Below are 25793 nucleotides of genomic sequence, written 5' to 3'. Positions count from 1 at the left end.
AGAAAATTAAATGTCACATTTATGTCGAATAACATTTTAGAGACACTAATGTCGAATTATATCCGGTTTAATAGCGCTTCGATAAAAATTTCATAATAAAGGTAATCTAGTAAATAAAATCTGGCAAACCGTTGAGTTTTCATTTCGCCTACTGACCTATTTATGTAGTTTACGTTCAGTTATCACATATATTATTATTTCTTTACTTTTGTTATAAACTTAAGTGATTGTTATTAACCAGTTTAGACGAGTACCTTTATACTGGTATTTACACACCGGATGTATTTTGTGACAGCTGTGATTGGTCCATACGAAAATACTGAAGTCTACCAATGAAGCCGTTGAGCTAGGCTGGAACTGAACTGTGCTTGCTAGAAGTATGGAAAAGGTTATATGTGATGTCCACGGTAAGTTGCAATATGTTAGTAGTGCTTCATTCAGTAATTCATTGTTCGTTTAAAATACAAAAAGAAGATATTGTGTTGAGTTTCTAGAAGTCATAGTAATGTTTTATTACCTGAAATACTTACGTGCATGACAAGGCAGTTTCGTTTCTTTCAGTAGTCCGTGTAACGTTAACTTTGGACTTGTCAAAAGCTAGTTTTCCTGCTCATTTCTCTTGCTAACTTGCAGTGAGTATGAGGTTTATATGATTTGTTAAATAACTAATTCTTTATGTCCCCATACAGGCAGCGTGTGTATGTTAAAAACGGGTGTGAAAGATGGACCAAATAAGGGCAAAAGCTTCTACGTGTGCGTTGACAAGCAAGGCTGTGATTTCAGTCAGCCGGTCAGGTAACGTTAACTTATTCTCATCACTGAGGGCAGATGTTTCCTCAATGGGTCCCCTGTGCTAAACACTGAGATGAATGTGAAGAGCATGTCATTGGCGAGGGTGGATCGTTGAACTCACCATCACAGCAGTAGCATGGACTGTAAATCAACGTTAATCAAGCCATATCAGTATAGTCTCTCACATACTGATATGGCTTTTGTGGTATTTATACCTGTATCCAATTATATTCCACTCATTTCCTGCAATAGGCCGTCGTCATACATGCTGGATCTGAGGCCGTTGACATTGTCAAACATTTGAGGTTTATAACTTGCTGTTTGTTGTTTGCATTGTAACTATTTTTTTTTCTCATCGTCATTGTCATCTCATCATCCAGCATTTCACCATCCCACTGCCTCCATCATGAAGACTCGATGGTGGAACTCCAAGCTCTCACCTACAATCAACAACAGCAGAGCCACAGGTGGGTGTGCAGGTGGATTGTTTTATGGTCCAAAACAGGAAGAATTTTATTTTGTATGTCATGTCTACTCTACATAGAGGAATTTTCTAAGAAATACAGGCCGTAAACTGTTAAAAAAGGTTTATGAATGTCACTGGACTATTGGAAAGACTAGTCAACAAGACCTGGCTGGAGATGAAAAGTGTGGTTATCCAGATTGGAGACATTCATCAAAACACACACAAATCACATGAGGATACCTAATCAATCAAGGAAAAGGGCTCACAGTGACCGAAGAGACCATGTTGTCCTTCCATATGTAGGTGGAGTTTCTGAAAGGTTCAGAAGGATTTTCTCCAAGAACAACATCCCTGTGTATTTTAAACCTATGAGCACACTAAGACAGCGTTTTGTCCATCCAAAGGACCAGATTCCCAAATGTCTCAAGAGCAACATTTTATATGCGGTCAAGTGCAGTGCGGAGTAGAAGGACAGAACTCAGCTGTCTTTACACATTTCCAACAAAAGAAAGTGGAGCAGCCCCCATGAGACAGAGGAGGGGGTTTAAGACACCACCTGTCCCCAGCTCACACGCCTCTGTTTAAGAACTGTACCTAATGTGGCGCTTTATGGATGAAATAGTTTGCTCCACCTCACAAGAGGGAGAAAGGGCACTACCATAAACTGCTGGGAATACCATCTCCTCTGGCAAGCACACTTCAGTGACATTTCATTAGTTATGTAACTTATACATGTCAGACAATGTGCTGATCATATGACTCCTTTGCGAGTTACTTCCTGTCACTTACATCTGATAATGATGTTAGGATGGACACTAAAACGTCTCATTGATTGTTCTTTTTAATAGTCCAGTGATTTTAACAAACCTTTTTTTCTTACAATTTTGTAAGTAATACAGTTTACAATCCATGTGATGAAAAGTCAAGTCTGTTTAGCTTTACATTTAAATTGGCACGTGAGCAAGATCCCTGTCTCAAGGTGACCCCACACCTGGTTGGTTGGCATGATCCTCTAGCAATTCATTCTTCTTTTCCAGGTTGTTTTTCCGGTGTGCTATAGGAAAAAAATCAGGCAAGAGATGGTGTGGAAACGTGCCTTGGACTGCAGTAAGACAGCACCAATCACAGATTCACCATACACACCAGGGTGGAAAATGAACTTTTTTAAATGTGAACATCTAACTGCCACTGACAGATAAATGTTCAAATTCACCAGCCCCTCAATAGTAAATCATTATTTTGTGTTTGAAACCTACCAACAACTTTCATATTATACCAGCGTTTGGCTGGTGCTAATTTCCCACCCTGATAAACACCCTTATTTTTTATAACTTTGTCACCAACCACCAACCACTTTTATTTCTTCTGTATCCAAACCGTAATCAGCACATACTCAGTTTCACGTTGAATTCTTGCCATTATCCCAACTTTTCCAAAAGGCTAAGATTTGTGAAATTACTATAGAGATTTAATTAGACATAAAATGTACATCTAAAGGTTTTAGTCACTGACCATGCAATCACAATATCCCCGGTTACAAATACAGTACATAATATGACTAGAGCCACATATGACTAGAGCTGCAAGAATTAGTCAATTAATCAATTAGTTGGTCAAAAAAATGATAATCTCCAACTAGTCCGATGGTCATGTTAAGCAAAAGTGACAAACATTAAATTGTTTAAAGTGTAAATTCTCAGTAAAGTGTAAGTGGTACACATTACAAATAAATAGATTGTAGCAAATTATAACAGACTTTTTAAAAAGTCAGGACAGAAACCAGTGCTTTTTTTATTCTGAAAGGTGGGAATTTGATGCTTTTTGTGGTGTTACAATATAATAAATTTAATATTTTGAGGTTTTTGACTGACAGTAATTAGTCATTTAATTAATTAGTTGGTCAAATGACAATAATCAGTAGATTAATAAAATTTGAAAATAGTAGTTGTCAGATGGAGACCTACATAAGATACTTAGAAACAGTGTGAAAAAAAGTTTTGTCTAATTTCTTTACTATTGATCAATTGTTTGTGATCACTGTCTTGAACTGTCTACTATTCATTTTTAAAATGTCTGTTGTCTTCCATCACTGCAGCCACAGAAAGAAAAGAGAAACCCTCTTTCTGACACACAGCTGCAGCCCTCTTGTCTGCCGCCTGTCCGTAACCCCTTTAAGGTTCCTGGCAAGATGGACAAGGAGAGGAGAAGGATGCAGTGTGGTGAAGGTGATGAGGAGATAAGGAAGGAGAAGGACAACGAGGCAAGTCACACGGCAGAAAGAAGCGAGAGTCATCAGAATGAAAACGTGGCGAGTGTAGGTGCTGGAGTGGAAGAAGAGGAAGAAGGGAAGCTGAATTCATCAGATACTGTCCGAGGTCGACGACTTCCACCAGGGATGAAGTTAAAGAAGAGGGTTTCAGCTGAGGAGCGAAATAGTCCCAAAGCTAACGGTGTGGAAAAAATGACAGACCAAGTTCAAGACAAGGCTATAGAGAATCACACCAAGCCAGGAGAAACAGAAAAAACAAATTCTGCCCCCAGTGTCAAGGCTGTTCATCCTGAGAAGACAAATCAAACCTCACAGGATCCTCACAAGGACTCGCCCCAGCAACCGACCGATGGTGAATCCTGTCTGGTGGAACACACCGACCCTGCTGTAAAAGAGGGTGTCTCTAAATCTTCATCCAGCAGTAGCACCCAGGCTTCCAGAGACTCTGATTGCACCAGGGACCCCACATCCAACAAACTAGCTCAATCCACCGAGTCCAGTCAAACCAAAAACCAGCAAGATGATGACGATGTAGTGTTGGTGTCGGTGGAACCTGCTACTCGGAAAACTCCTCCTGCCTCTGCTGTCCAAAAAACCCTGACCACCTTCCCTGGGTTCCAGCCAGCTTCTAAGGTCAAATGTCCGCAGCAAGATCCCAAAAGGCTGCACAGCCTGCTCACTGCTCAACTCCAACAGAAAAAGGTGAGTAGTGACACTCTTTGAAAGACATGATTGGCCAGATTCTGAAAGCTATACATGTCATAGATTATATAGTTATTTAAGGTACCAATCAGAGTTGGACAATACTGAGTTCTTGAGGCTGATACTAGTATTGTTATGAAGAATTCTGATGAAGTTATGGATCTCAAACAAGTCTGCCAAAGTACTACAGTAACTTGCTAATTTTTGTTGTTATAGTGTTAGTGTTATAGTCTATAGCTGAGCAATGAAAGTCCAAGAAGCCTGCATGTATCATTAAATCTGTAATGTTTGTGTTCACATGTGCTGCATTAAATATGGATGGTAAATTAACTACGTGTTACAGTAAAATAAATGCATTGTTACATTGAAGTGTACATATGAAATAATTTCACTGGTACTAAATATACATTTTTGGTGTAGTTGAGGCTCAGTGTGAGCTCATGTCTTCGAACTTCATGGTTGGTATTTATCTAACATTTCATATGGGTCGCAGTGTGATGTGATATTCACTAAATCAGCCTGTTACTGCTGTTACATTATTACTTGGTTTCAGGTGGTCATTTATTCTTACTTATACCTTTCTGGTTTAAGTCAGCATATGTCTCTATTGGTTTTCCTCTGTCTTACTCCACTACTGAACCATCACATCACATACTTTAGCTGCAAAGCTGTTAAACTGAATGCCGCACAATATGTGTTACTACTACACACCGCAGCAGCAACAAATATGGGGCAGTCGAGTATTTGTACTGGATCCTTTGACTTCAGTGGATGAAACTGTCTGTCTATCCTCTCACCCCATTTTTTTTCCTCCTGTTAAGGCCACTCTGTCTGTGGTGAATGTAGCGGCTCTGCCAGATAAAGGGGAGAGGCTGAGGACTCAGGTCAAAGAGCTGGAGGACGCACTGGAGTCTCTGAGCCTCACTGCTGCTTCTCAGCCAGGTAACTCACTCATTGTTTAGTAGGAATGATATCTAATTATTTGTCAAGATTCTACTAAATATGTTGAAACAAAAGTTGTTTCAGTGACAGATGTAATGTACAAATCTCTTTCAGATTCCAAGGATGAATGTAACAGCGGAGGTGCTCATCCAGGAAGCAGCCAGCTGAACCCATTCAGCCGGCAGGGCGGCACCATCCTGCTCCCCGCCCTCCCTGCCCCGGGCCCCTCCCAGCACCAGGCCTCCAGCAGCTCCATGAGCGAGCGACACACCCAGATGCATGGAGGTGGGCCAAGCGGGAGGTTGAAGACTTTTTGTTTGTTCTTTTTTAGGAATTCCATCAGGCCATATCAGTTTCCTCTCAAGTGTCAAAACTTCTGCTCATTTTCACCTTGATTTTGTTTTTCATTCCTTCCTATTTTTCTCTACTTTTGTTATCTCTTTCACTGCAAAGCCCCCTTAATTTCAACTCGTCATATTTCTAGCAAACCGACAGGTCCAGGCCACCTGCGAGGCCATCGACCACCTCCACAAATCTCTGGAGTGCTGCCCCGACCCTGATGCCGAGGTTCCAGACCCAAAAGGCATCAAGGTGAGACACTCCTTCAACCACAAGTCTGGCTGGGATGAGTGTGAGCCAGACCCAACATCAGTGCTGGACCTCGCTAATGTGCTTGTGTTTGAATTTGAGTAAATCCCTACAGCCACGCTCAACATCTGGCAGAAAGTTTGAAACCAGAAGAGTAGAAGCTGTTACAGCAGCAGATTCATGCCCCTGGTTTAGAATGATATATTCAGCAATTGCAACCATATGTGATTGTTAAGTATGTCATTCATACAGAGGCTCTGTTTCCATAACCCACGATCAAGTGAATTTTAAGAAAAAAAATGTATGTTCTCTTTCAGTTGGTCTGTTATGTCTCTAATAACATTGTCCACTTGTGATTGGTTGGTCAGGTGCCTCTCCTGGCCCATCAGAGGAGAGCTTTGGCCTGGCTGCTCTGGAGAGAAACCCAGAATCCCTGCGGAGGAATTCTGGGTATGTTCACCAATTTTATACATAACCATTGTTAAAGAGGTTTTAATGAGGACGGACAAGAAATGTCAGTGAAAAATGTGAAATAGAGTGTAATAATAATTTATGGTATAATAGTTGATATGTCACAGAAACTTTAAAAGTCTTATTGTTTGTTTGTTTTTTTTCTTTATCGTTTCCCCGTTTTGTTCTTTTCGCCCTCTCTGAATTCAGCGGATGACATGGGTCTGGGGAAAACCCTGACCATGATTTCTCTCATACTGGCCCAGAAGATCAAGACAGAAGAGAAAGATGAAAAGAAGGAAGAGAAGAAGGTCGAGAGCTGGATCTCCAAAGCCGGTAACCAGAACCTCTTCTCACTCGTTCAGTTTGTATGATAGAAGGCAGTGATGTAATCCTTGCCTGTGCAGTTCATATTTAATTTGTCGATACCTCTTGTAGAGACGCACCAACGGATCGGACATGTATCTTGGAACATGACCAGTCAGTCAATGTCAGATATATCCAATTCTGTGCTGGACAAATATCCATGCATGCAGCTTTCATTTCAGCTCAGTGTGACAGTCTTTAGTGTCTTTTACTGTCACTTACTGTTGTGCTTTCTGAGGGCTTTTTCTCCTCTCCTCTGCTGCCTATGTTTTAAGTGTTGTTTGAGTCGAGAGTGAGAGAAGTTCCCATAAACAGGTGCAGTGATAGAGAAAGTGATTATAGTAAATTCTAGTTCTTAGAAAGAAAGAAAATCGGAATCGGCATGTCAGAAAATCTGAAATTTGAATCGGCAAAGAAAATAGCAGTCAGTGCATCTATAACCTCTTGTTCTATCTGAATTCTGTAGGTGAACTCTCAAGTCAAGTATGCACGTTTTGATTTGTTTGATGTTGATCATCCAGACTCCAGCCTCATGGTTTCTAAAGGCACTCTGATCATCTGTCCTGCCTCCCTGGTCCACCACTGGAAGAGAGAAATCGACAGACATGTCGCGGCAGCCAGGCTGACTGTGTACCTGTACCATGGCCCCAACCGCGAGAAAAGTGCCAAAGTGTGAGGAAACTATGCACCCATTCACACATACTATACACACCACTGTTTTCTCTTTCTGCACTGCACTGCACTGCAGTCACCCTGGTTTCTTCAGTCAGAGCAAGGATCAAATGAAAGCTTCCTATGTTGTAGTTCTGTATTTACTTAATTTACGGTTGCTACTAATTGCAAATTAAAATGTAGCTGCAAAGATCCCACAGATAACATGACAGGAACAGGATTACAATGTGCACAGGTACATTGTTGATTTGTCAGCCCACTGAGCAATTTTGAACATGATTGGCTATAACATTGCAAAGACAGAGCCCACTTCCTGTCTGTGTTTGGCAAAGCTTTTCAAAAACAGATACAAAACTAATTAGGTTAGTTTTTACTTCTAATTTGCTTGGAATGATTCTTGATTTAATTACAGAATTTTGTTGAGTGATATCACAGCGTGATCACATACTAGCAGTTGATTGCATGGTCTCCAGCTAGACTCAAACAGCACTTGTTGGTATGAAACTTCCATTTTTGAATGAAACGTTCTGTCATCCCTCAGGCTGGCAGATTATGATGTGGTGGTGACGACATACAGTTTGGTCTCTAAAGAGATCCCAGTCCAGAAGGAGAAGGCTGAGAAACCCACCAAAGACGCTGAGGATGTGGTGAGAATTATTGATATTATTTATTTTATGACGTACAATATGATATGAATACAATCTTAGTTGACATGTATACTTTATCCCATGTTGTTTTCATCAGTCACCACACTCGGCTCCTCTTCTGCGAGTGAACTGGGCCCGGGTGGTTCTGGACGAAGCCCACAACATCAAAAACCCGAAGGTACAGACCTCCATGGCTGTGTGTCTGCTGAGGGCTGGAGCTCGCTGGGCTGTCACTGGCACCCCCATCCAGAACAATCTGCTGGACATGTACTCACTGCTGAAGTAAGACAAAAACAGAGAAAGAGGTTTAAACATCTTAGCTGATACAGACGCTTCCTGTGTTTTTCTCTGCATGACCGACATGTGCGATTCTCAGCAAGAGTCACCTTATTTCCATAGAGACTGCTTTGTTAATATTTTGATAAGAAAATACAATGTTCTTTTGCCCTATAGTATGCTAAGGATATAATTGATTACAGGACATTTTCATCATCACTTAATTTACACAGCAAATTTCATTTATGTGCAATGCACTGTATACCAAAGTAAAATGTCAAAAATGAACATAGAAAATATATGATATGATTATAGACCAGGCATGTCAAACTCAGTCCATAAAGGGCCGTGTGGCTGCAGGTTTTCATTCCAACCAAGGAGGAGCACACCTGGCTGGAATCAATTAATCAGCTGATCTCAGTCTTCAGCTGATAACTAAGTGATTCCTTGATGTTGATTGGTTGGCCTGGTGTGCTCCTCCTTGGTTGGAACAAAAACCTGCAGCCACACGGCCCTTAATGGACTGAGTTTGACATGCTTGTTATAGACAGTCATGGCTTCTTTGTGTAATGAAACGAAGTAAACCATTCAAGCAGGTTAAAGCTACACAAAATGAAGCAAATAATGAATGTTCATGTAATTTTAATTGTTTTATAATCAATTCAGGTGGAACACTCAATCTGATGGTTTTTTCTTACAGATCAGGAGTGATGATTGAAAAGTGCTTTAGAAATCACCACAAGGTGGAGCTATAGATTAACTTCAATTTAACAAATTCATCTGAAACCTGTTAAATACTTTTTGAGAACTCTGTAATATCAGACATGCAAACAAACATGGATTAATATCATCATCATGTAGCTGGAGAAAAAGAAAAGGGGCTTAAATTAAGCCTCAGCTTAATTTACTCATGTTCCAGCACTATGAACAGCCTTAAGACTATGCTGTGTCGACACAAAGAAACATTGATGAGTGAAACTATGCTTTTCTCCTGATAATGCTCCAAAAGTGATCGTGGTTTTTGGATCTGTTAATAGAACAGCACTTTCATTGTAGTCAAGTGAAGTGCAGATGGTTTCAGATGGTTGAACTCTGTTAATTCTCTCTTCAGGTTTCTGCGTTGTTCTCCGTTTGATGAGTACAGACTCTGGAAAGCTCAGGTGGACAACGGCTCTAAGAGAGGCAGAGAGAGACTCAACATCCTGACGAGGAGTCTTCTGCTCCGACGAAGCAAAGACCAGCTGGACTCCACAGGAAAACCACTGGTAGGGACGGACATACACATTGGACTTCTGTCCTCATGGGAACATCACGTTGAGGGCGCTCGACTTTGAGTTTGTTTTTAAATGATGGCGGAGTGTCTGATCGTCATAGCTTGTTGGTAGTTTGCTCAGACCAGCGGATCCAATTCTTTGCAAACTACAACTGAGCTGTGCATTGGTTCAGACATCCACACACTCACTCTTGATCCTGGCTGAAGTGAAATGTTGAATGTTTCAGGTGTCTCTTCCTAATCGGACCTGTGAGGTGCATCAACTCAAACTATCCCAGGATGAGCAGGCTGTGTATGATGTGGTCTTTGCCCAATCCAGGTAACACAACATTTGGTCATTTTAAAACACTTTTTATTTATTTTCTAATTTAACAAAAGATTTATGAGAAAACTTCTCCACTATTCTTTTTTAGTCTTTTACAATGTATACACTCATTCTTTTTTGTTAGGAAGGTTTCAAACTGAGCAGCCGTGGTAAGAAAGCACTGAGAAATGCTGTATACTGCTTCTTGTCCTACCTCCTGTAGCCTAGGAAACACAGGACCATTCTTAAACAAAGGAAAGAAGATATTACCATCCTCTAGTTCCTTGCTTTGTTAATATTTTAATGACAATACACATTTTGGACATTTGCAGTGAATTAAGGCTGCACTGAATAGTTCAAGGCTTCGTTCATTAACATTGACATTCAAAATCTAAATCAACGATTGTGGTGTTTTTGCAACTTCAGCTATATCTGCTGCCTTACCTTCAAAACGCAGCTCCACCCACTCACTGCAACTCATTTAATCTGATGAATCACTTAATTCAATGAGTGGATTTTGTTCAAGGACTATTTATTCATTTATCTTGAGTAAAGACGTCATAAAATGTGACGAAAGACATTGAAGGCTTCACTTGAAAACCTCAGCTTTCATTATGTTTGTTTTATTATGTAGTGTTTTTATGTTTAGATTTTATTTACTGTTGTGTTGGCCTTTCCCGATAACTTTAGATATTTCCTGCACATCTTTTTTGACCTTCATGATGTTTTCCATTAAGTGCACAGAAAAGTGTCAGGAATTAAACAGACTAATCAATGTTCCCCTTCAAACTACTCTCTGACTACAATCAAGGATGCTTACGACGCCTTGAAAGTCCAAATGTGTGAAATGGAATGCCTTTAAGTCTTCCTGGATAGAGTAGAGAGATCTATTAAAAAAAACTAAAATGACATTAAAATGGTGATTTGCTCTTCTCTAGATCCACTCTGCAGAACTACTTGAAGAGACATGAGGGACATGATGTGAACGAGGGAAACCCTTCCAGTTCCAATCCTTTTAACAAAGGTAAGATATCAGCTGGTTGATTTATAGTCCTCAACAGGCAGAGTGTGTCATGAATACTGTGATCATATGGAATTGTATCTGTGCTTTAGTCCTGAGCGCCACTTTGACATTTTGAGCACAGACAAGTATGTTTTGCAAGAACAAAAATATATTTTGTTGAGATGATTTTTGCACAAAGAATAATTTAAGATGAGTCAGCATAAATTTACTGTATGCTCAATGAAATAAGTAAAGTATTTTTGTGTTTGCTATAATTGACAGAAGCACACAATGATGAACGCTGTCTCTACAGTTTTACTCATTTTCAAATTCCTGCCATGCACTCCCTGCACAAAATGAGCTGCTGTTTCAGAACACAGTGCGTGTCCAGCCCACACAAACATATAAACTCACTCCGATTGTCTGCATACTCTCTCAACCTGACAGGGTGTGACAATGTACCACACTTTGAGAAGTTAACTTCTGATCTGGCTGTTATGTCTCCAGTTTCTAGCAGGGCTATGCTTTTTAATGCACAGGGTAAAAAGAAACTCAAGACATGACTACTTTTCCAGTCTTTTTGAATTAAATTCTTCTAACCCAAGATACTCTTTGACATTGTAAACTGTGCCACTGATGCCCCGCTGTCCCTCCTGTAGACGCTACTCCTGAAACCTGTGATGAGTGTTTACATTTTTGTAATTTAAAAACTCTCATTCGTGTTGTCTCGCCTGTTTATCCCCATCATCATCTTTACCCACTAGCCCCAATACTTGCTTTGCTCTCTTTAACCGTTTCTCTCAACCTACACTGTTAGAAACTGTCAACATGAATGAATCCCTCCTCCTGCTGTTTTTAACATAATTTCTTCTTTTTATGCTGAATATTTGAAACACGTTCCTGTCCTCTGGTATTGTGCCCCACTATTTCAACGATGCTCTTATTACACCTCTGTTAAAGAAACCCTGACCCATCTCATCAGTGCAGCGTTTGACACAGTTGATAACTGTCCTTTTTGTTTTTATGATAAACACTCTTCAGATTCCTGTTTGTAGTTTTTAATCTTGTAAAGCACTTTGGAAACCTTGTTTTGGAAAGGTACTATATAAATCAAACAGTTTTTTATTATCATTAAAGTTAATCATGAGAGCGAGATGAGACTTTGTGACATTTTGCAGCATATATTTACCTCACCAGATATGCACTCAGAATTCCATTTCATTGCATTCAAGAGTTTTTATTTTGAATTGTTATTTTTAGAAAGCTACATGTACAAAATTATGTGTAGATCGTCAAAAAAATTAAATAATGGAAGTGAGAATTTTCCATTCAGGTATGTCTGTTTAATCAGGTCTTACATTGCCTTTGAAGTCAAACCTGGTTAGTAATCAATGTGGCTATTACTAATGGGGGTGTTTCAAAAGTGTGTGTGTCTTCCTTCCCCAGTGGCCCAGGAGTTCGGGATGTCCCAGGCTTACCCTGCTGTGTCAAGCTCCCAGCAGCCCCAACAGGCGTCCAGCACCGTCCACATCCTGTCACTGTTGCTGCGGCTCCGACAGTGCTGCTGTCACCTGTCACTTCTTAAGAAGGTAGATACGCTCGCATGCTCTGACAAGGCTCACCAATTTTGTCCTTAATCAAAAGACATTCTCACACACGTGAATACACACAAAGACCACCTGTGCAGTGCACTCGAGCTCTTATCTCCTTACTTCCCCTCTCTGCTCAGACTCTTGACTCGTCGGAGCTGCAGGGTGATGGGATCGTCTTGTCTTTGGAGGAGCAGCTCAATGCTCTGTCACTCTCCTCCAGCCCCTCGCCATCGGGCCCTGACCCCAAAGACACCGTGGCCCTAAATGGCACCCGCTTCCCCTCACATCTGTTTGTGGACACCAGTGAGAGCACCAAGGTGGGCTGCCGCTGTACTCAGCACCCTAACATCACAAAGACATCCCGAATATGAGAATGTGAAATATCTGCTGTAAGAAGTTTGTTCACCAGAGGCCGCCAAGATCAAAATAACAAGTGACTTGCATGGCAGGACAAATGGCCGTACCAGAGCTATGGTTTTAGTGGCTTTAGTGGCTTTAGTGGCTACCCACTACAGTTTAAGAAGTCTATTTACAGACATGATGATCTTTGGATACAAGTTCAGCTGTTCACTGATGAAGATGATGGATGATTATATCGTAGATGGTTACTTTCATGAGTTGTAGATTAAATTCCATCTTTGTCAAGAGTCCAGGGTAAATATACAACATGCCTGGTGAGAAAACTTTTTTCCATGTTTTGCAGGACAGGATGTGATGCAAAGCTTCAAATTACCCTGTATCACGTTTAACAACAAATGAACCAATTCTTCTACCCCAATTTTCCAGGTTTCTGCTATTATCTCTGAGCTGAAAGCAATCAGACAGAAGAGTGATCAGAAAAGGTAAAACATTAAAGTCTCGCAGTCACCTCAGACTCAGTTTTTCATCCACTTACATTCCAAATCTGCTCCAGTCTGACTTATTTTTAGTGTTGCAGCAAAGTTTCAATACATTCTTTTATACCCACTTGGTATCTCCTCTCTGGTGATGTGTAGCGTCATCGTGTCCCAGTGGACCAGCATGCTGCACATTGTAGCAGTTCATCTGCAGCGGATTGGACTGAGATACGGTGTTATCGACGGAACTGTCAACCCCAAACGCCGCATGGACCTGGTGGAAGAATTCAACACTAACCCAAAAGGCCCACGGGTAAATCTCTCCCAAAACTCTTGACCTTAAAGAGAAAACACATGACAACAACCATTATTACTGCTGAATTCATTAGCAGGTAGTTCAATGCAGGTATGAATCCTCAACAGCAATTAAACATTTGGACAAAGTGTGTTTTTTTTTGCTGTTAAAGGTTTATGTACATCAGAAATGTTTATTAATGCAGGTAGAACAGGCCTGTATTTTAATAATGATCAGTTGACGAACATCTTTGTTTTTTAAATACATATGGTGAAAAAAGAAATATGCCTTTACCCCCACTGTTTTGTCACACAGCTTAAAATAGACAGTGGAAGGTGCTTTTCTAGAAGTAGTCTTCATAACTGGATTTTGACCAGTGTAACATGAAACATTTTGTGAGTAAATATTGTGAGTGTGTGTATTTCTATATATTTATGTCTGATTTTCTGCCAAAGGTGATGCTGGTTTCTCTTTGTGCTGGAGGGGTTGGCCTGAATCTCATTGGTGGGAATCACCTCTTTCTCATGGATATGCACTGGTGAGACAAAGTGGCATGCACGAAACCAAAAGAGCAGTTGTATACACAGTATGTCTTTTGTCTGAATTATTGTTGTTAATATTCTTTTTATGATATTGTTCTTAAATTACCTTTACCTCTTGTTATTGCTCTTTATTTGACCTTCAGCTGAACTTCACTTGTGGTGGAGTGGTTGAGTTTTTAACTTCTGACCCACGTGGTCTCTGACAGGAACCCAGCCTTGGAGGACCAGGCGTGTGACAGAATCTACAGAGTTGGACAAACTAAAGATGTCACTATCCACAGGTACCGAATCAGCAGGACATTCAATGTGTGTGGCCAATGCTATTATTTATGATCACATCATACGCCATCGTTGCAAAAGGATAATGCTGAGGAAAATACCAGCTAAGGCAAGCTACGAAGTGACACAATCCAAGTTTAAGTTGAATACAGCTAAAGTTGCCAAAAACGGAGAACAGGTACAATCCTCATGTCATGTAGGGGAGCGAAACAAACAAAGATTCACATAAAGCTTTTTCCTTAGGTTTGTTTTGAGTGGTTCACAGACTTCTACTAACTGAACCTATTTAAAACTTGATTTATTATCTGCATCTTCATTATTCGGTACTTTGCCTGAAGACTATGGTGTGTGGGTTTTTTTTTAATCAGAGTTTAATAATAATTGTGTGTTTCTGTGTTAATTGTTTTGTGTGTGTTTTTCTAGGTTCGAGTGTGAAGGAACAGTGGAGGAGAAGATCTCCAGACTTCAGGTGAAGAAGAAGCAGCTGGCCCAGAATGTGCTGTCAGGAACTGGAAGCACCCTCACCAAACTCTCCCTGGCTGATCTCAGAATCATTTTCGGTGTGTGAGCTGGGAGAGAACTGAGGATGCTGTGCCACACCATCAAGCCCACAGCTATAACGAGAGACAGCTGTTCATGCACATATTCAAAAGTCAGTTCTGTTTCAAGCCTGAAAAATTTTGAAATAAGCAAAGAACACTGAGGTAATAAATGACGTAACTCTAAGATACAAGAGAGGTCATTTACCATCATCTAATTATTTCTTTGTTGGCATTTCATCCGGAGGACTTTCCTGTCATATATAATTTGGTTGCGTAGTCATTATTGGAGTGAAGCAGATATTCTGCAGTCTTTTTCACATCATGATGTTATTTTTTTTGTATGTGTGTTTTTTATGATTTAAAATAAATTCAGTTGATTTAAGTTATAGAAGTTGTGATAAGAGAAGAGTGTGACCACCAGCTGTATGAAGTTCTTTGCATTGTAAATTGAAATGATTATCAATTCAATATGTTAGGAAATTAAGTCAAGATGTAGGCCTACTTTAATTGGCAGGCCTGTTTGGATTTAAGGATTAAATGAAACTCAATGCATCTGCTGCCAAAAATATGCACATACATTGTTAAATGTCACCTATCTTTAATGGCAAAAAACTTTTTAGTTATTTTTTGTGCTTAAATATAACAATATGTGGGACGTGATAACATTTTGATTCTACGAATTTTAAACCTAAATGCAAACCAGTGTTTTCTATCAGATTTATCCCTTGACGGCCTGCCCGAGCAGTCCACCATGTTTTATTGCTGGATATGTAAAACATTCAGAGGGTCGCTTTATGTCCATGCTGCCTTTACAAACATGGGGATTTGGTGATTCAGCGTCTCGAATAACTACACAGAGCGGTTATGGAATCCCCGCGTCGTTAAATTGTTATTTTTTTTAAACCAGTGCATTCACGTAATTTATGTAGTCAAGACTTCTCTTTTGGGGAAAATATTATTCATAAATCGCATGTCAGAAACGTGGTTAAAACAATACAGGTGTTTGCTGACTATCAATAATTAAAATTAGTATCGCGTATTTCTGCATTCTTTCAGTCAATTGATCAATGCAGCATATTGTAAAGGATAAATTAGTTTCCCCAGGTAAAAGCTCCGAACAAAACAATCAGAAATTTCTGAGCGTCGTGCAGCATTTGAATGCAGCGTTGTAGGAGCGGGCGGTAGCTGCTCCGCGCTCTATATCCCTCTGAGCTGCAGAGCTAGTGCAGTAACTACGGCCAGGTACGCTAGCGTCCTGTGTCGGTGAACACGGCTAACGCGGCCTTTACGAGTGCTCACTCAACAGCTACCTTTTAGCAGACCAATCTGCAGCCATGGCTACAGAGACTGACAAGTTGGAGCCCGCGGACAGTGAACAAGATGAGGAAGAAGATGTATACGAAGTGGAGAGGATCATTGACATGCGAGTGGAGGAGGTAACGTTAAAGCTAGCTACATGCTACGTAGCTGCCTGGCTAGCCGTTCGAACATGGCTGGCACTGCTCTCGCTCCACTCTCACGACGCATAGCTCATCTACAACCGTGCACAGACACTTTCCGTCAACAAAGCGCCCGTCTACAATGCAGTTGGTGCACTGGATTGCTCTTGTGTCACTTAACTAGCCACATGCGAGTACGCTTGTCGTGGCTGACTGCTCTTCCATACATAGCATCGTTTTTCTGTACAACTTCTCCCATGATGTCTGCTCGCCTCTCCCCTGCTGGGGCCAAGGACGGAGGGACGGACGCTTTGCAAGCTTGCAAATATTTTCATCAATGCTCCTGACCGGCGATACAGCCAGATGAAAGAAATCCCATGAATACTGCTAGTCACATTGTGCATTAAACAGATTTCCTAGCGGCAAACCATGCAAATTAACGTAATTCCCAATGTGAATTTACTCACGCCTGCTAACGTTACGTACCACAGTGGCCGCCGTATTTGAACTGGCACCAGCTGTCCGACTATCCTGAATTATTTCCCTTTTTTTAACTGCATTCATCGAGAATCACCCCACTGGATAACAATGAGCTGTAACTGATCACATTCTCTCACTTGAGCTATTTTGGGCTCACGTTGCGTCCGTGTAAGAGCGTAGTAACGTGCTTGTAACGTGTTGATCTGCTACGTTACTTTGATATTTCAGTTCAGGTTCAAGTGACACATTTTCACAGCCTGTCAAGTAACCTACCACACAGTAGGCACTAAACTAATATTTAACAGCTGTATATATCCTGCAGAGGAACTGGAGCTTCTGATTGATTGTCTTTGTTTTTACTGGAGCTGCATCAGCATCTTGTTAATAACTACAATGAAAATCAGACTTTGGAGTAAATGTTTCGCCTGTTGTCGCTTGTGGGTGATTACACAGTTAATCACCGCTTCTTTTGCAGTTATGCTCCTTCCCGTTACTACTTCTCATATTGTGTGGCTTTATCCCAAGGTGGTGCCACATTTTCACACTTAAATATTAACCAGCCCTTCACTTCACATGAGCGATGATGGACTGAGGGCTTTTGAGTGTAGGCGTGGAGGTGGGTCGGAGGGCGGTGTTTTGTTTTTTCCTTGAGTGCCAGGGTGTTTTGATGAGGTTTAAACACACATTGATTCAATTTTCTTAGACAGAATCTGCATTTACTTGAATAATGTCAGTATTGTCTGCTAAACACTGTACAAGAGAAACTGTGTCATGTGATAGCTGCACTGGTGCTCTATCATAGAGAAAACACTCTTTAATTGTTGTAGTTACTCCTGTTTTTGTTTTTTTCTACAAAGACACATTTGACTATCAGCTTGCGTGCTGTGGCCTCCAAGTGTCAGATGCTCGTATGACAACACTCGTCTTTACGTGCACGAAAGCGGAAAACATTGTTGAACTTAACTACCTTTATTCTGGGTTGTTTGATGTAAACCCAGGGTTCAGGAATGGTTTGCAGCTCTTGAACTAACACATTCCCTTGTGTGGAAAAAAAATCCTAACAGCAAATGCACAAACATTTTTAAGATATAGATTTAGACCAACAGTAGTCGCACTCTGTGGAAATGACTAAAGACTTCTGGTCGCTTCGCAATAGAAGCTTTGTTGTTTTAGACTTTTTTTCAGCAATGCTTTGTTTTCTTGCTTTTTAGGCTCTCAATAAGCAAAAAGACTCAGCCTGAGCTGTCCTGTAAATCACCTTAATGTAGAGACATTGGAGTTCCCTCAATTGATATCGGCACTGCAAATGTTGAATAAAGTTCTGGTGTTTTGTAAAAGTTACAAATCAAAACTTTATTGCAAAACTTTGTTGCATACATGTACATGATATCAGAATCCCCCCATTTGTTTTCTTTTGTATAAATGCTTACAGTATGGCCCAGATTGCTAAAAATGTGCATCTGCAATGACTCATGCTGTTTTGTGCAGTGTATCTATTATAAATACAACAAGTGAATCAAAGAAAAATGTCCACCATTCAAAATTCTCTAATTATTAATTTTACCTAATCAGTCATCCATCATATGGAAATCTGCTCTGCAGTTTGTGTTTGCAGGTGAAATAGTCAGCAGTGAAATTCTCACAGCTGCTAGTCACCATGTTGGTGTGGCAGTGATGCTTGGCCTTCATATCTTCGCTCTCTGTTTTTAGGGTGAAGTGCTCTACAGAGTCCGTTGGAAGAACTACTGCTCTGATGATGACACGTGGGAGCCGGAGGCCCATTTGGAGGACTGCCGCGAGGTTCTCCTGGCTTTTAAGAAGTCCATGGCTGATGCTAAGGCCAAGAAAGAGGCAGAAGCCAAGAAGAGCGTGGTAAGTCCAAGTGCCACTCAGGTATAAGTAATATTTCTGATACTGTGTTCACCGATCTAATTATACTGGTGTAGTTACAATCTTTTTACAATATATTAACACAGTCGGTATCTCTATGGTGTGGTAGGGACACATTTAGACAAACCATAATTTGGAGTCTCTGTTGAATCTACTGATTTGTAAGTGATCTGATCCATAGTGATCAGTGTTTGCTGTGTCCGCCCTGTGTTATGAGACAGATCCACTGGTCTGCCATCAGGTCAATTTTAATTTTAATCTTACTGATGTTGTAGTCATATCTGTCTAGATGTAGTTAGTAGAATGTAGAACAGCACTTGGTTTCTAATTAGAAACCATCAGAAAGGGGCTTTGTAGAGGTTTTTTTTGAAAACAAACAAAAGTTCAGTGTTACTCGTCAAAACACATTGTGTGTTAGGACTGTTCACGCATATTCTAAATTAAAATATATGTTCCGATTGTAAAAAAATAGACATTTAATTGGGAAAATTAGTATGATTGATTGTGGGGTGGAATTGCAGCACCGCTGCACCTAGTGCACTGAATGCACTACATGGTGGACAAGAGTCACAGTCTGTCAGACACTGACTGTATTTATCTTGTATTACTCTGGTACTTATGGTAACAATCTGAGCCTGTCGGAGGCAAAACAAACTCTAGTGGACATACATTGACAGTGTACAAATGCTTGGAGAGATAACGTTGAGGCCCAATTTGTGGCTGCCGCCTGGAGCACTCTCGCTGAATACTGGAAAAACTTCTCGTTGTCTCCATTAGTCACTTGGATGAAAAAAGGGGGTCCATAAGGCCCATAATCAGATGATAAGTGACCAGAATTCCTCCGGTTTGTCCAGGACATTGAAATCTTATCATTATTTTATTTATTTATTTTGTGATGTGAACTTTCAATCCAGCATTGTTTACATCTATGTTCACTAGCTTGCAGTGTTCTTCTTCTCTGTCCTGTTAACATGTTATTGTTACAGCTCCAAAGTGCTGCTAGAGGTCTGAAACCTCACAGGGAACTTTTAAGATAGAAAACCAAAAATACTATGCATAATTTAAAAAAAATGTGGCATTGCTTGTCCTGTTCTCGTACTAGAAATTGCTGCCTACAAAGAGTGACGTGTTTGATGCCGACTCAGAAAGTGAGAGTGACAAAGACCATCCAGCTGAGGCGCCCATCAAGAAGAAGAAAAAGACAAAGGCTCGGGAAGAAGAAGTGGAGTCACCTTCAAAGGAGAAAAAGAAGAAGAGGAAAAAGAAAGACAAACGGAAGGAGGAGTTCAGGCCTCTACCGGCACCAGAGACAGATGAAGAAGAGGACGAAGAAGAAGAGGAGAGAGCCCCAACTCCACCCTCACCTCCTAAGGAGAAAAAGACTGAATCAAAAAAGCGGCTGGTTGACTCTGAAGAGGATGACAATGAGCCTGTTCCCTCCAAAAAGCACAAGAAGGAAAAGGGAAAGGAGGGAGGGAAGCATAAGAAAGAAAAGGAAGAGGAGTGGAAGAAAAAGAAAGCAAAGAAGGAAAGGAAAATCGACACTTCCGACGACGAGGCTGTTGCACCTCTGGAAGACGACTTGAGCGACGGCCCGTCAGAGTCCCAAACGGACGATGCTGCGTCAACGGATACTGCAGCAAAGTCCCCTGAAAAAGCACGTTTGGAGTCCAAGCAAAAGAAGGGGAAGTGGGAAGTAAAGCTGCAGGGCATTAAGGACCTCCTGCATGACAAAAAGAACAGAAAGTCAGACAGCGGCCAGAAAGAAAGCAGCCTCCAAAAACTTAAGAGCCTAACCTCTAAAAGCAAGGAGGAGGCTGCCCCACTCTCAGACTCTAGTGATAGCTCCACCCTACATAAGAAAGCCAAGAGCAAAGGGCAGGAGAGCACATCGGCACCACCCAAAGTCCCTTCGTCCACATCCTCGTCGTCCTCCTCATCCTCCGTCACAGCGTCTAGCAGCACCAAGGGTAAGGAGGACGAGATGGCTAAAGAGGAGGTGTTGGGACAGAAGGACGCCACAGGCTCCACCAACCTGTTTGAGAAGTTCCTGTTAAACTGCGAGGCCAAGGACCGCGCCCCCCGCAGGCAGCCAGTGCATCAGCCCCCCCCAGAAAAGAGCAGCAGCAGCAGCGGCAGCAAACCCCCAAAGGTACAGTAATAGTGCAGTGTATGTATGGTTTTCCTTTGATTTGCATTCGGAGGGGAAAATAGGGTTCATGTTGATTTAACTAACATGCGGAACTGAACACATGTTAGCATACTGCTGTAAAAGGGTGGGGTAAAACACAGAACAGGATTTAGTGTTGATTTGTGATTGCAGTGATCTAAAATGATAGAAAAAGTCACACCTGCAAATCAAGGGAAACACTATTTGACCTGTTTGGCTGGCCAGAAGCCCCCAGCAACAGAGAGGAAACAGGCAGTGACAAGAATATTGACCCAAAGAACTGAAATATTGTCAGATGTTTCATTACTTTTGGTTGTCAAATGGAAGTCCACATTGACATGCGTATAAGGCTTGTGTGAGGAGCCCTGCTGCTCAGTGGTTTGCCAGAAATACTACAAGGTTTTAACCTGTTCTGTGTTTTTTTCTCAACAACAGCTAATTGGAAAGATTGAGAAGATCCCCAAGCCAAACAAAGATTCTCCAGCTCAGAAACCCGAGTCCAAGAAGACGGAGAAGACCAAGCAATCAGATGGTACGCACGATACACAGGCACAAAAACACACGTGCAGGATACGTTTAGTGTTTGATGTTCAACATGCACATAGTCACATCCACCCAAACTGACTTCAGTTGAAGAGAAACCGAACACCAGGCGAAAACAAACCAAATCCAGAAATGGTCAGCGTTGATTGCAGCTTCAGCCTCTTTGCACAGTGCCTCCATCTGCATGGACGCCAGCATCTACAAGCTGTTTACACATGAAACAAGCTGCTCATTCATCAAAACTGAAGGTTTCTCAGTGATATATGGTGTGCCTGATCAGTTTGTACACCACCCCGGGTGTTTGCGTAATCCATATTGGTATTTCATTCATCAGCAGAGCATCTGTAGCGACTGCAGAGAGCGTGTGTGTGTGTGTGTGTGTGTGTGTGTGTGGGTTTTGAATATTCGTGGGCAATTCTCACTGAAACTACATCGTGCGTTGTCCTCAACAGACGCAGTCCTCCCAGCATCAGAGCCTCTGTTGCTCTTTCCCTTAGATACAGTCATAAAAATCTCCTCCACCACCTCCCACAAAGTTTTCATTTCCGTGGTGTGCGGTGAACAAAAAGCTAGAAAATACTTTTTGTTCACCACAAACCATGGGAGTGAAAATTATATTATAGCTTTTGTGAGAATTGCACACGAATATTCAAAGATTCAATATTTTCACTCTAGGGTTGGCCGATGCGACGAATAGAGCGGCTTTGGATATTGACTTAAGTCCACTGCCATGTTTGTTTGTTTTTTTGTTTTTTTTTGTTTGACAGAGGGAGGTTTCCTACATTAATGCTCTGCCTTCAAAGAGAGAGCAGGGCTCAGAGACAGATTCTTAAGAGGCAGTAGGGAAAACAGTATATTTCCACATTGAACTGAGTGAATTCAGGGTGTATTTTGACACTCGAATTCAGAAGGTTTTTCAGTTTGATAAGGAAATTTTCCTTTCTTGACATTGTGAATTAATTCTGTGTATTTATTAGTTTAATAATAATAAATCTGGGTGAACAGGGACATGTTGGCTGCATTGATGAGCACAGTTGCATCTTTTTTCTCAGCAGGAATAGAAAAACATCTCTAGCTCTTTGTGCAGCTTGTGCTGCTGTTTGACTCTCTTCCATTGATTTAGTCTCCGATACACAGCTGTCCATTTCCCAGTCGCCGCTGAGCCAGTGAGCCCTCCCCGTCTCGCACAACTCCGTTTGTTGCCTGTTCCACATGTCCGTTGTCAAGCAGAGGGCCGACCACTTTCTGATAAAGTGGCACATTTTGTCCTGTATGTCAGTGGATCTTGCTGTCAGTGCATGAGAGGCCGACCCCTGCTTAGGTGGAGTGTAGCCTGGTTCCAGCGTTACATCAGTCGCTTGAATCCTTGCCCTTCCATGTTATTGATGGGCCTCATGACTTGAAAAATAAATGAGTCATAAGTCGTTATGACTTACTTTCTGTTCTCTGTAAAGGGTTTTTGTGCTTAAAAAGGTACTGCAATGTTACTGAAATTGCTACGTCATGCGGTGCTACAGGTGGAGGCTTGGTTGTTTTCCTGTAACTGTCACTGATGTGAGCTTCACGTAGGCAGGAAGTGCTGGGGAAGCCATGCCAGGCAGACGATACAATAGTTGTAAAGTCATTGTCATCTACCCTTCCAATTTCTATATTCCCTCATTTTACAGTTGTTGTTGTCTTGTTAAAAAAAAATCCTTTTATTGAACACCACGTTTTAACCATTTTGGTTTTTGGCACACCTGAAACACACTGTTTACTACTTGCCTTGTGAAACCTTAGTACTTTACTATATTTTGTACACTTGTGGACAAAGTGTGGGAACCACAAAATGTAAAATTAAAAGTTGTATAATATTTTTTAAATATGTTTAATTGTTAAAAGGAAATTAATCTGGGGTTAAATTCACCTATATTTTCATGGAGATAATTAAATTAAAACACTTAATGGTAAACGTGTTGTTTTTTTTTTCAATTTAACTCTAACAGTTATGTTTACAGTAGAGATATAAAATCAGGCAGAAATAAGCCCAAAATTGCTCATGCAGAAAGAGGTTAAATTACAGATTTTGCAAAGACGATCGTCCAGTATCTTATTTAAGTACAAGTGGACAGGAGAAATGGCTGTCGGTGGCCCTGGGCTTGATATTTTGTCGGTCAAAGATCCTACTATTATTTTTTAATTTACAGTAGTTAGTGAAATAATTTGATCATTTACCGATCTCAGTCAGGCACAAAACATTTCCACAAGCATCACATCAATACATATCTCATAGCAGTTAGCTGTGAACATTAGTTTCTGGAGCAAAGAAACAAATCTACTCTTTTTTTTTTCCCTCTTTGGTCCAAAATCATGTCCCTGAAAACCTTCAAACTTGTTTTTCCCTTTCTTTTTCTGAGTACTGTCACCACTTCACAACATGCCCACAGTAGCCAGCAAGAAACAACTTTACTTTGACAACCATGAAGCTATAACACGCTACTGTTTTTAATAGGGTTGATTGGCGGCTGTGATGGAGGATGGAGGTGATGGAGGCCGTTTGTGCTCTTTATCTCCTAAGAAATTTGACTGTTTTTCTCGTCTCTCTAGTCTCCAGACCTGGCCAGAGTTACGGCTTCAACCTGGACAGTGATGAGAGGGAGGGAGAGGAGTCTGCAGCAACAGCAAAGCAGAAGCCTGGAGAGGAAGCCCGGGAGCGGAGGGAGAGGCCAGAGGAGGCACAGCGGCCAGGCTGGGAGAGGAAGACCCCAACCGATGACAGGAGGAAGCGGCGAGAGGACAGTGAGCCCAGGCTCTTCATGGCATGTGATGATAATCAGGACACCCAGGATCCAGCAGAGGGCGCTGACAAATCCGGTATGTTCCTGACTGGCTGCTGAGCACAAGCTGATTTTTGCTGCTTCCAAACATTAGCTTGGTGTTTTCCTTATATATTTCCCTCTGCAAAGTTAAAATGTCAGTTTTGTTGATTTTTATCAATCTAACAAGTGAGCTCAGTGAAACAGCAATCACTAACTGAAGTTTGAAACGTTAATGTGAGCAACATATTCAGAGAGAATAAGAGGTCTAAATTGCAGTATGTGATGTTTCAGCCTGCCAAATGATACAGTGTCTCTGTCTGCCTTCTGTGCTGTACAGACAAGGGCCAAGCCACTTTGAGTCTAGGAATGGACCTCAACCTGGACTGGATGACTCTGGACGACTTCAGGAAACATCTGAACGGGGAGGATGAGATCCTGTCAGGTCCACCCTTATCACCCAGTGAGTATTAACCTCGAAGACATTAGGCTGACGACTGTCTACTGACCGCTACTGCTACTGCTGTCTGAAAGTTGTCAATCACTACATATGCCTGTGAGCAATATTAATTTTCTACTCTTTAAGTGCTCCACCTATGCATATATTGCAAATTTCTATCTATCTATCTATCATATACCGGTATTCTGTATATATTTTTATTACTGTACAATAGTGTAAATGTGGTACTTACTCTATCCGTACCCACCATGTGCAGTTTCAATTTATGTGCACTTTCTGTTCTGTTATATTCTATACAATTGTTGGCAGTATATTTTTTATGGCAATATTTTTTATAGTTCTTTGCGGCAATATATATTTTTTACATGTTTCTTTAGTTCTTTATATAAAATGTACATAAATATTGCCTGCTGCCTGTAACACCCAAGTTTCCCCGGCTGGGTATTAATTAAGTCTTATCTTATTTTATCTTACATTTTGAACTCCCAGTTTTGGAATTTAAACTCTGGCAACACAGAAACATTACATTATAAACACTACCTCAGCTTTATCTCCTCGTCTTTAAAGTCCCTCTCTATAATTTGACCTGTTGGCAATATGAATGGAGTAAGTGGGCGGAGTAAAGATTTAATACTGGGCTTAATTTATTGATTGTGGAACAATATGGACCTGTAGAGGACTGTTGGCTGCTATCCACACCTCCTTCAACCACATTGTTAAATCAAGAGGAAGAGGAAGCAAGGGCAAATTGAACAAATTGGAGCACAAGCATGCTCTTTTTGAAATGTGAACTGAAGTTTTTGCCAGCTGATATCCAAAACCAGAGGTCTGATATCACTCTGCTAGTTTCAACAAGCCACAGGCTTTCAGTCAAAGGCAGTTTTATATGATTGCAGAGATTAAGTAGTTGCTCCTAATCGTATTTGGTTAGATAAATGTACTGTGTGTGTTCACCAGTCATCATTTTAATAGAACTCAGATCTTTGTGGGAAATATATTTGAGATAGCTAAATTAACACAGGACTCAAGAACAAAGTTTGTAAAAAATATTTGTTAAAAGTTTTATCTTTTTATTTTGCTGTGTCTTCAACAGTAGGCACAATCTGTCAACTGTATCATGTTGGCAGTCCATGTGGTCACATGGACACCCAAAACTAAAACAGGTCTACCTGCTGTTGGA

The 25793-nt window shown here is 41.0% G+C and overlaps 2 protein-coding genes across 3 annotated transcripts in view; both read left to right on the top strand.

The window, feature by feature from the left end:
- Positions 1–340: 340 nt before the first annotated feature.
- Positions 341–15222, top strand: ttf2 (transcription termination factor, RNA polymerase II). The gene is made up of 23 exons (XM_041950789.1): positions 341–407; positions 690–795; positions 1173–1259; positions 2296–2365; positions 3354–4229; positions 5051–5171; positions 5286–5456; positions 5656–5762; positions 6128–6209; positions 6420–6545; positions 7097–7247; positions 7789–7894; positions 7992–8176; positions 9282–9435; positions 9671–9762; positions 10686–10771; positions 12197–12339; positions 12480–12659; positions 13129–13184; positions 13338–13491; positions 13929–14011; positions 14222–14296; positions 14718–15222. The coding sequence occupies exons 1-23, from the start codon at positions 380–382 to the stop codon at positions 14860–14862; spliced, it is 3384 nt and encodes a 1127-aa protein (XP_041806723.1). The 5' UTR covers positions 341–379; the 3' UTR covers positions 14863–15222.
- An 838-nt stretch (positions 15223–16060) lies between these two features.
- The window catches only part of mphosph8 (M-phase phosphoprotein 8), a 29896-nt gene continuing 20163 nt past the window's right edge, over positions 16061–25793 (top strand). For both annotated transcript variants that reach the window (XM_041950780.1, XM_041950779.1), the window contains exons 1-6: positions 16061–16272; positions 18466–18627; positions 19748–20797; positions 21251–21347; positions 23945–24211; positions 24494–24616. In XM_041950780.1, the coding sequence (XP_041806714.1) occupies positions 16171–16272; positions 18466–18627; positions 19748–20797; positions 21251–21347; positions 23945–24211; positions 24494–24616 (1801 nt within the window). In that variant the 5' untranslated portion in view covers positions 16061–16170. The remainder of the gene's footprint in view (positions 16273–18465; positions 18628–19747; positions 20798–21250; positions 21348–23944; positions 24212–24493; positions 24617–25793) is intronic.

The sequence above is a fragment of the Chelmon rostratus genome, chromosome 13 (assembly GCF_017976325.1).
Source record: "Chelmon rostratus isolate fCheRos1 chromosome 13, fCheRos1.pri, whole genome shotgun sequence".
NCBI lineage: Eukaryota > Metazoa > Chordata > Actinopteri > Chaetodontiformes > Chaetodontidae > Chelmon > Chelmon rostratus.
Note: the sequence above shows the minus strand (reverse complement) of the source record. Positions and strands in the feature narration are given on the sequence as shown.

What these genes read in the sequence shown, in the direction of transcription:
- ttf2 (XM_041950789.1), top strand. Translation starts at nt 380, where the DNA reads ATGGAAAAGGTTATATGTGATGTCCACG. An exon ending in GAAACGTGCCTTGGACTGCA is followed by an intron (nt 2,366 to 3,353) that starts GTAAGACAGCAC and finishes CCATCACTGCAG; the next exon opens with CCACAGAAAGAAAAGAGAAA. An exon ending in TTCCAATCCTTTTAACAAAG is followed by an intron (nt 10,772 to 12,196) that starts GTAAGATATCAG and finishes TTCCTTCCCCAG; the next exon opens with TGGCCCAGGAGTTCGGGATG.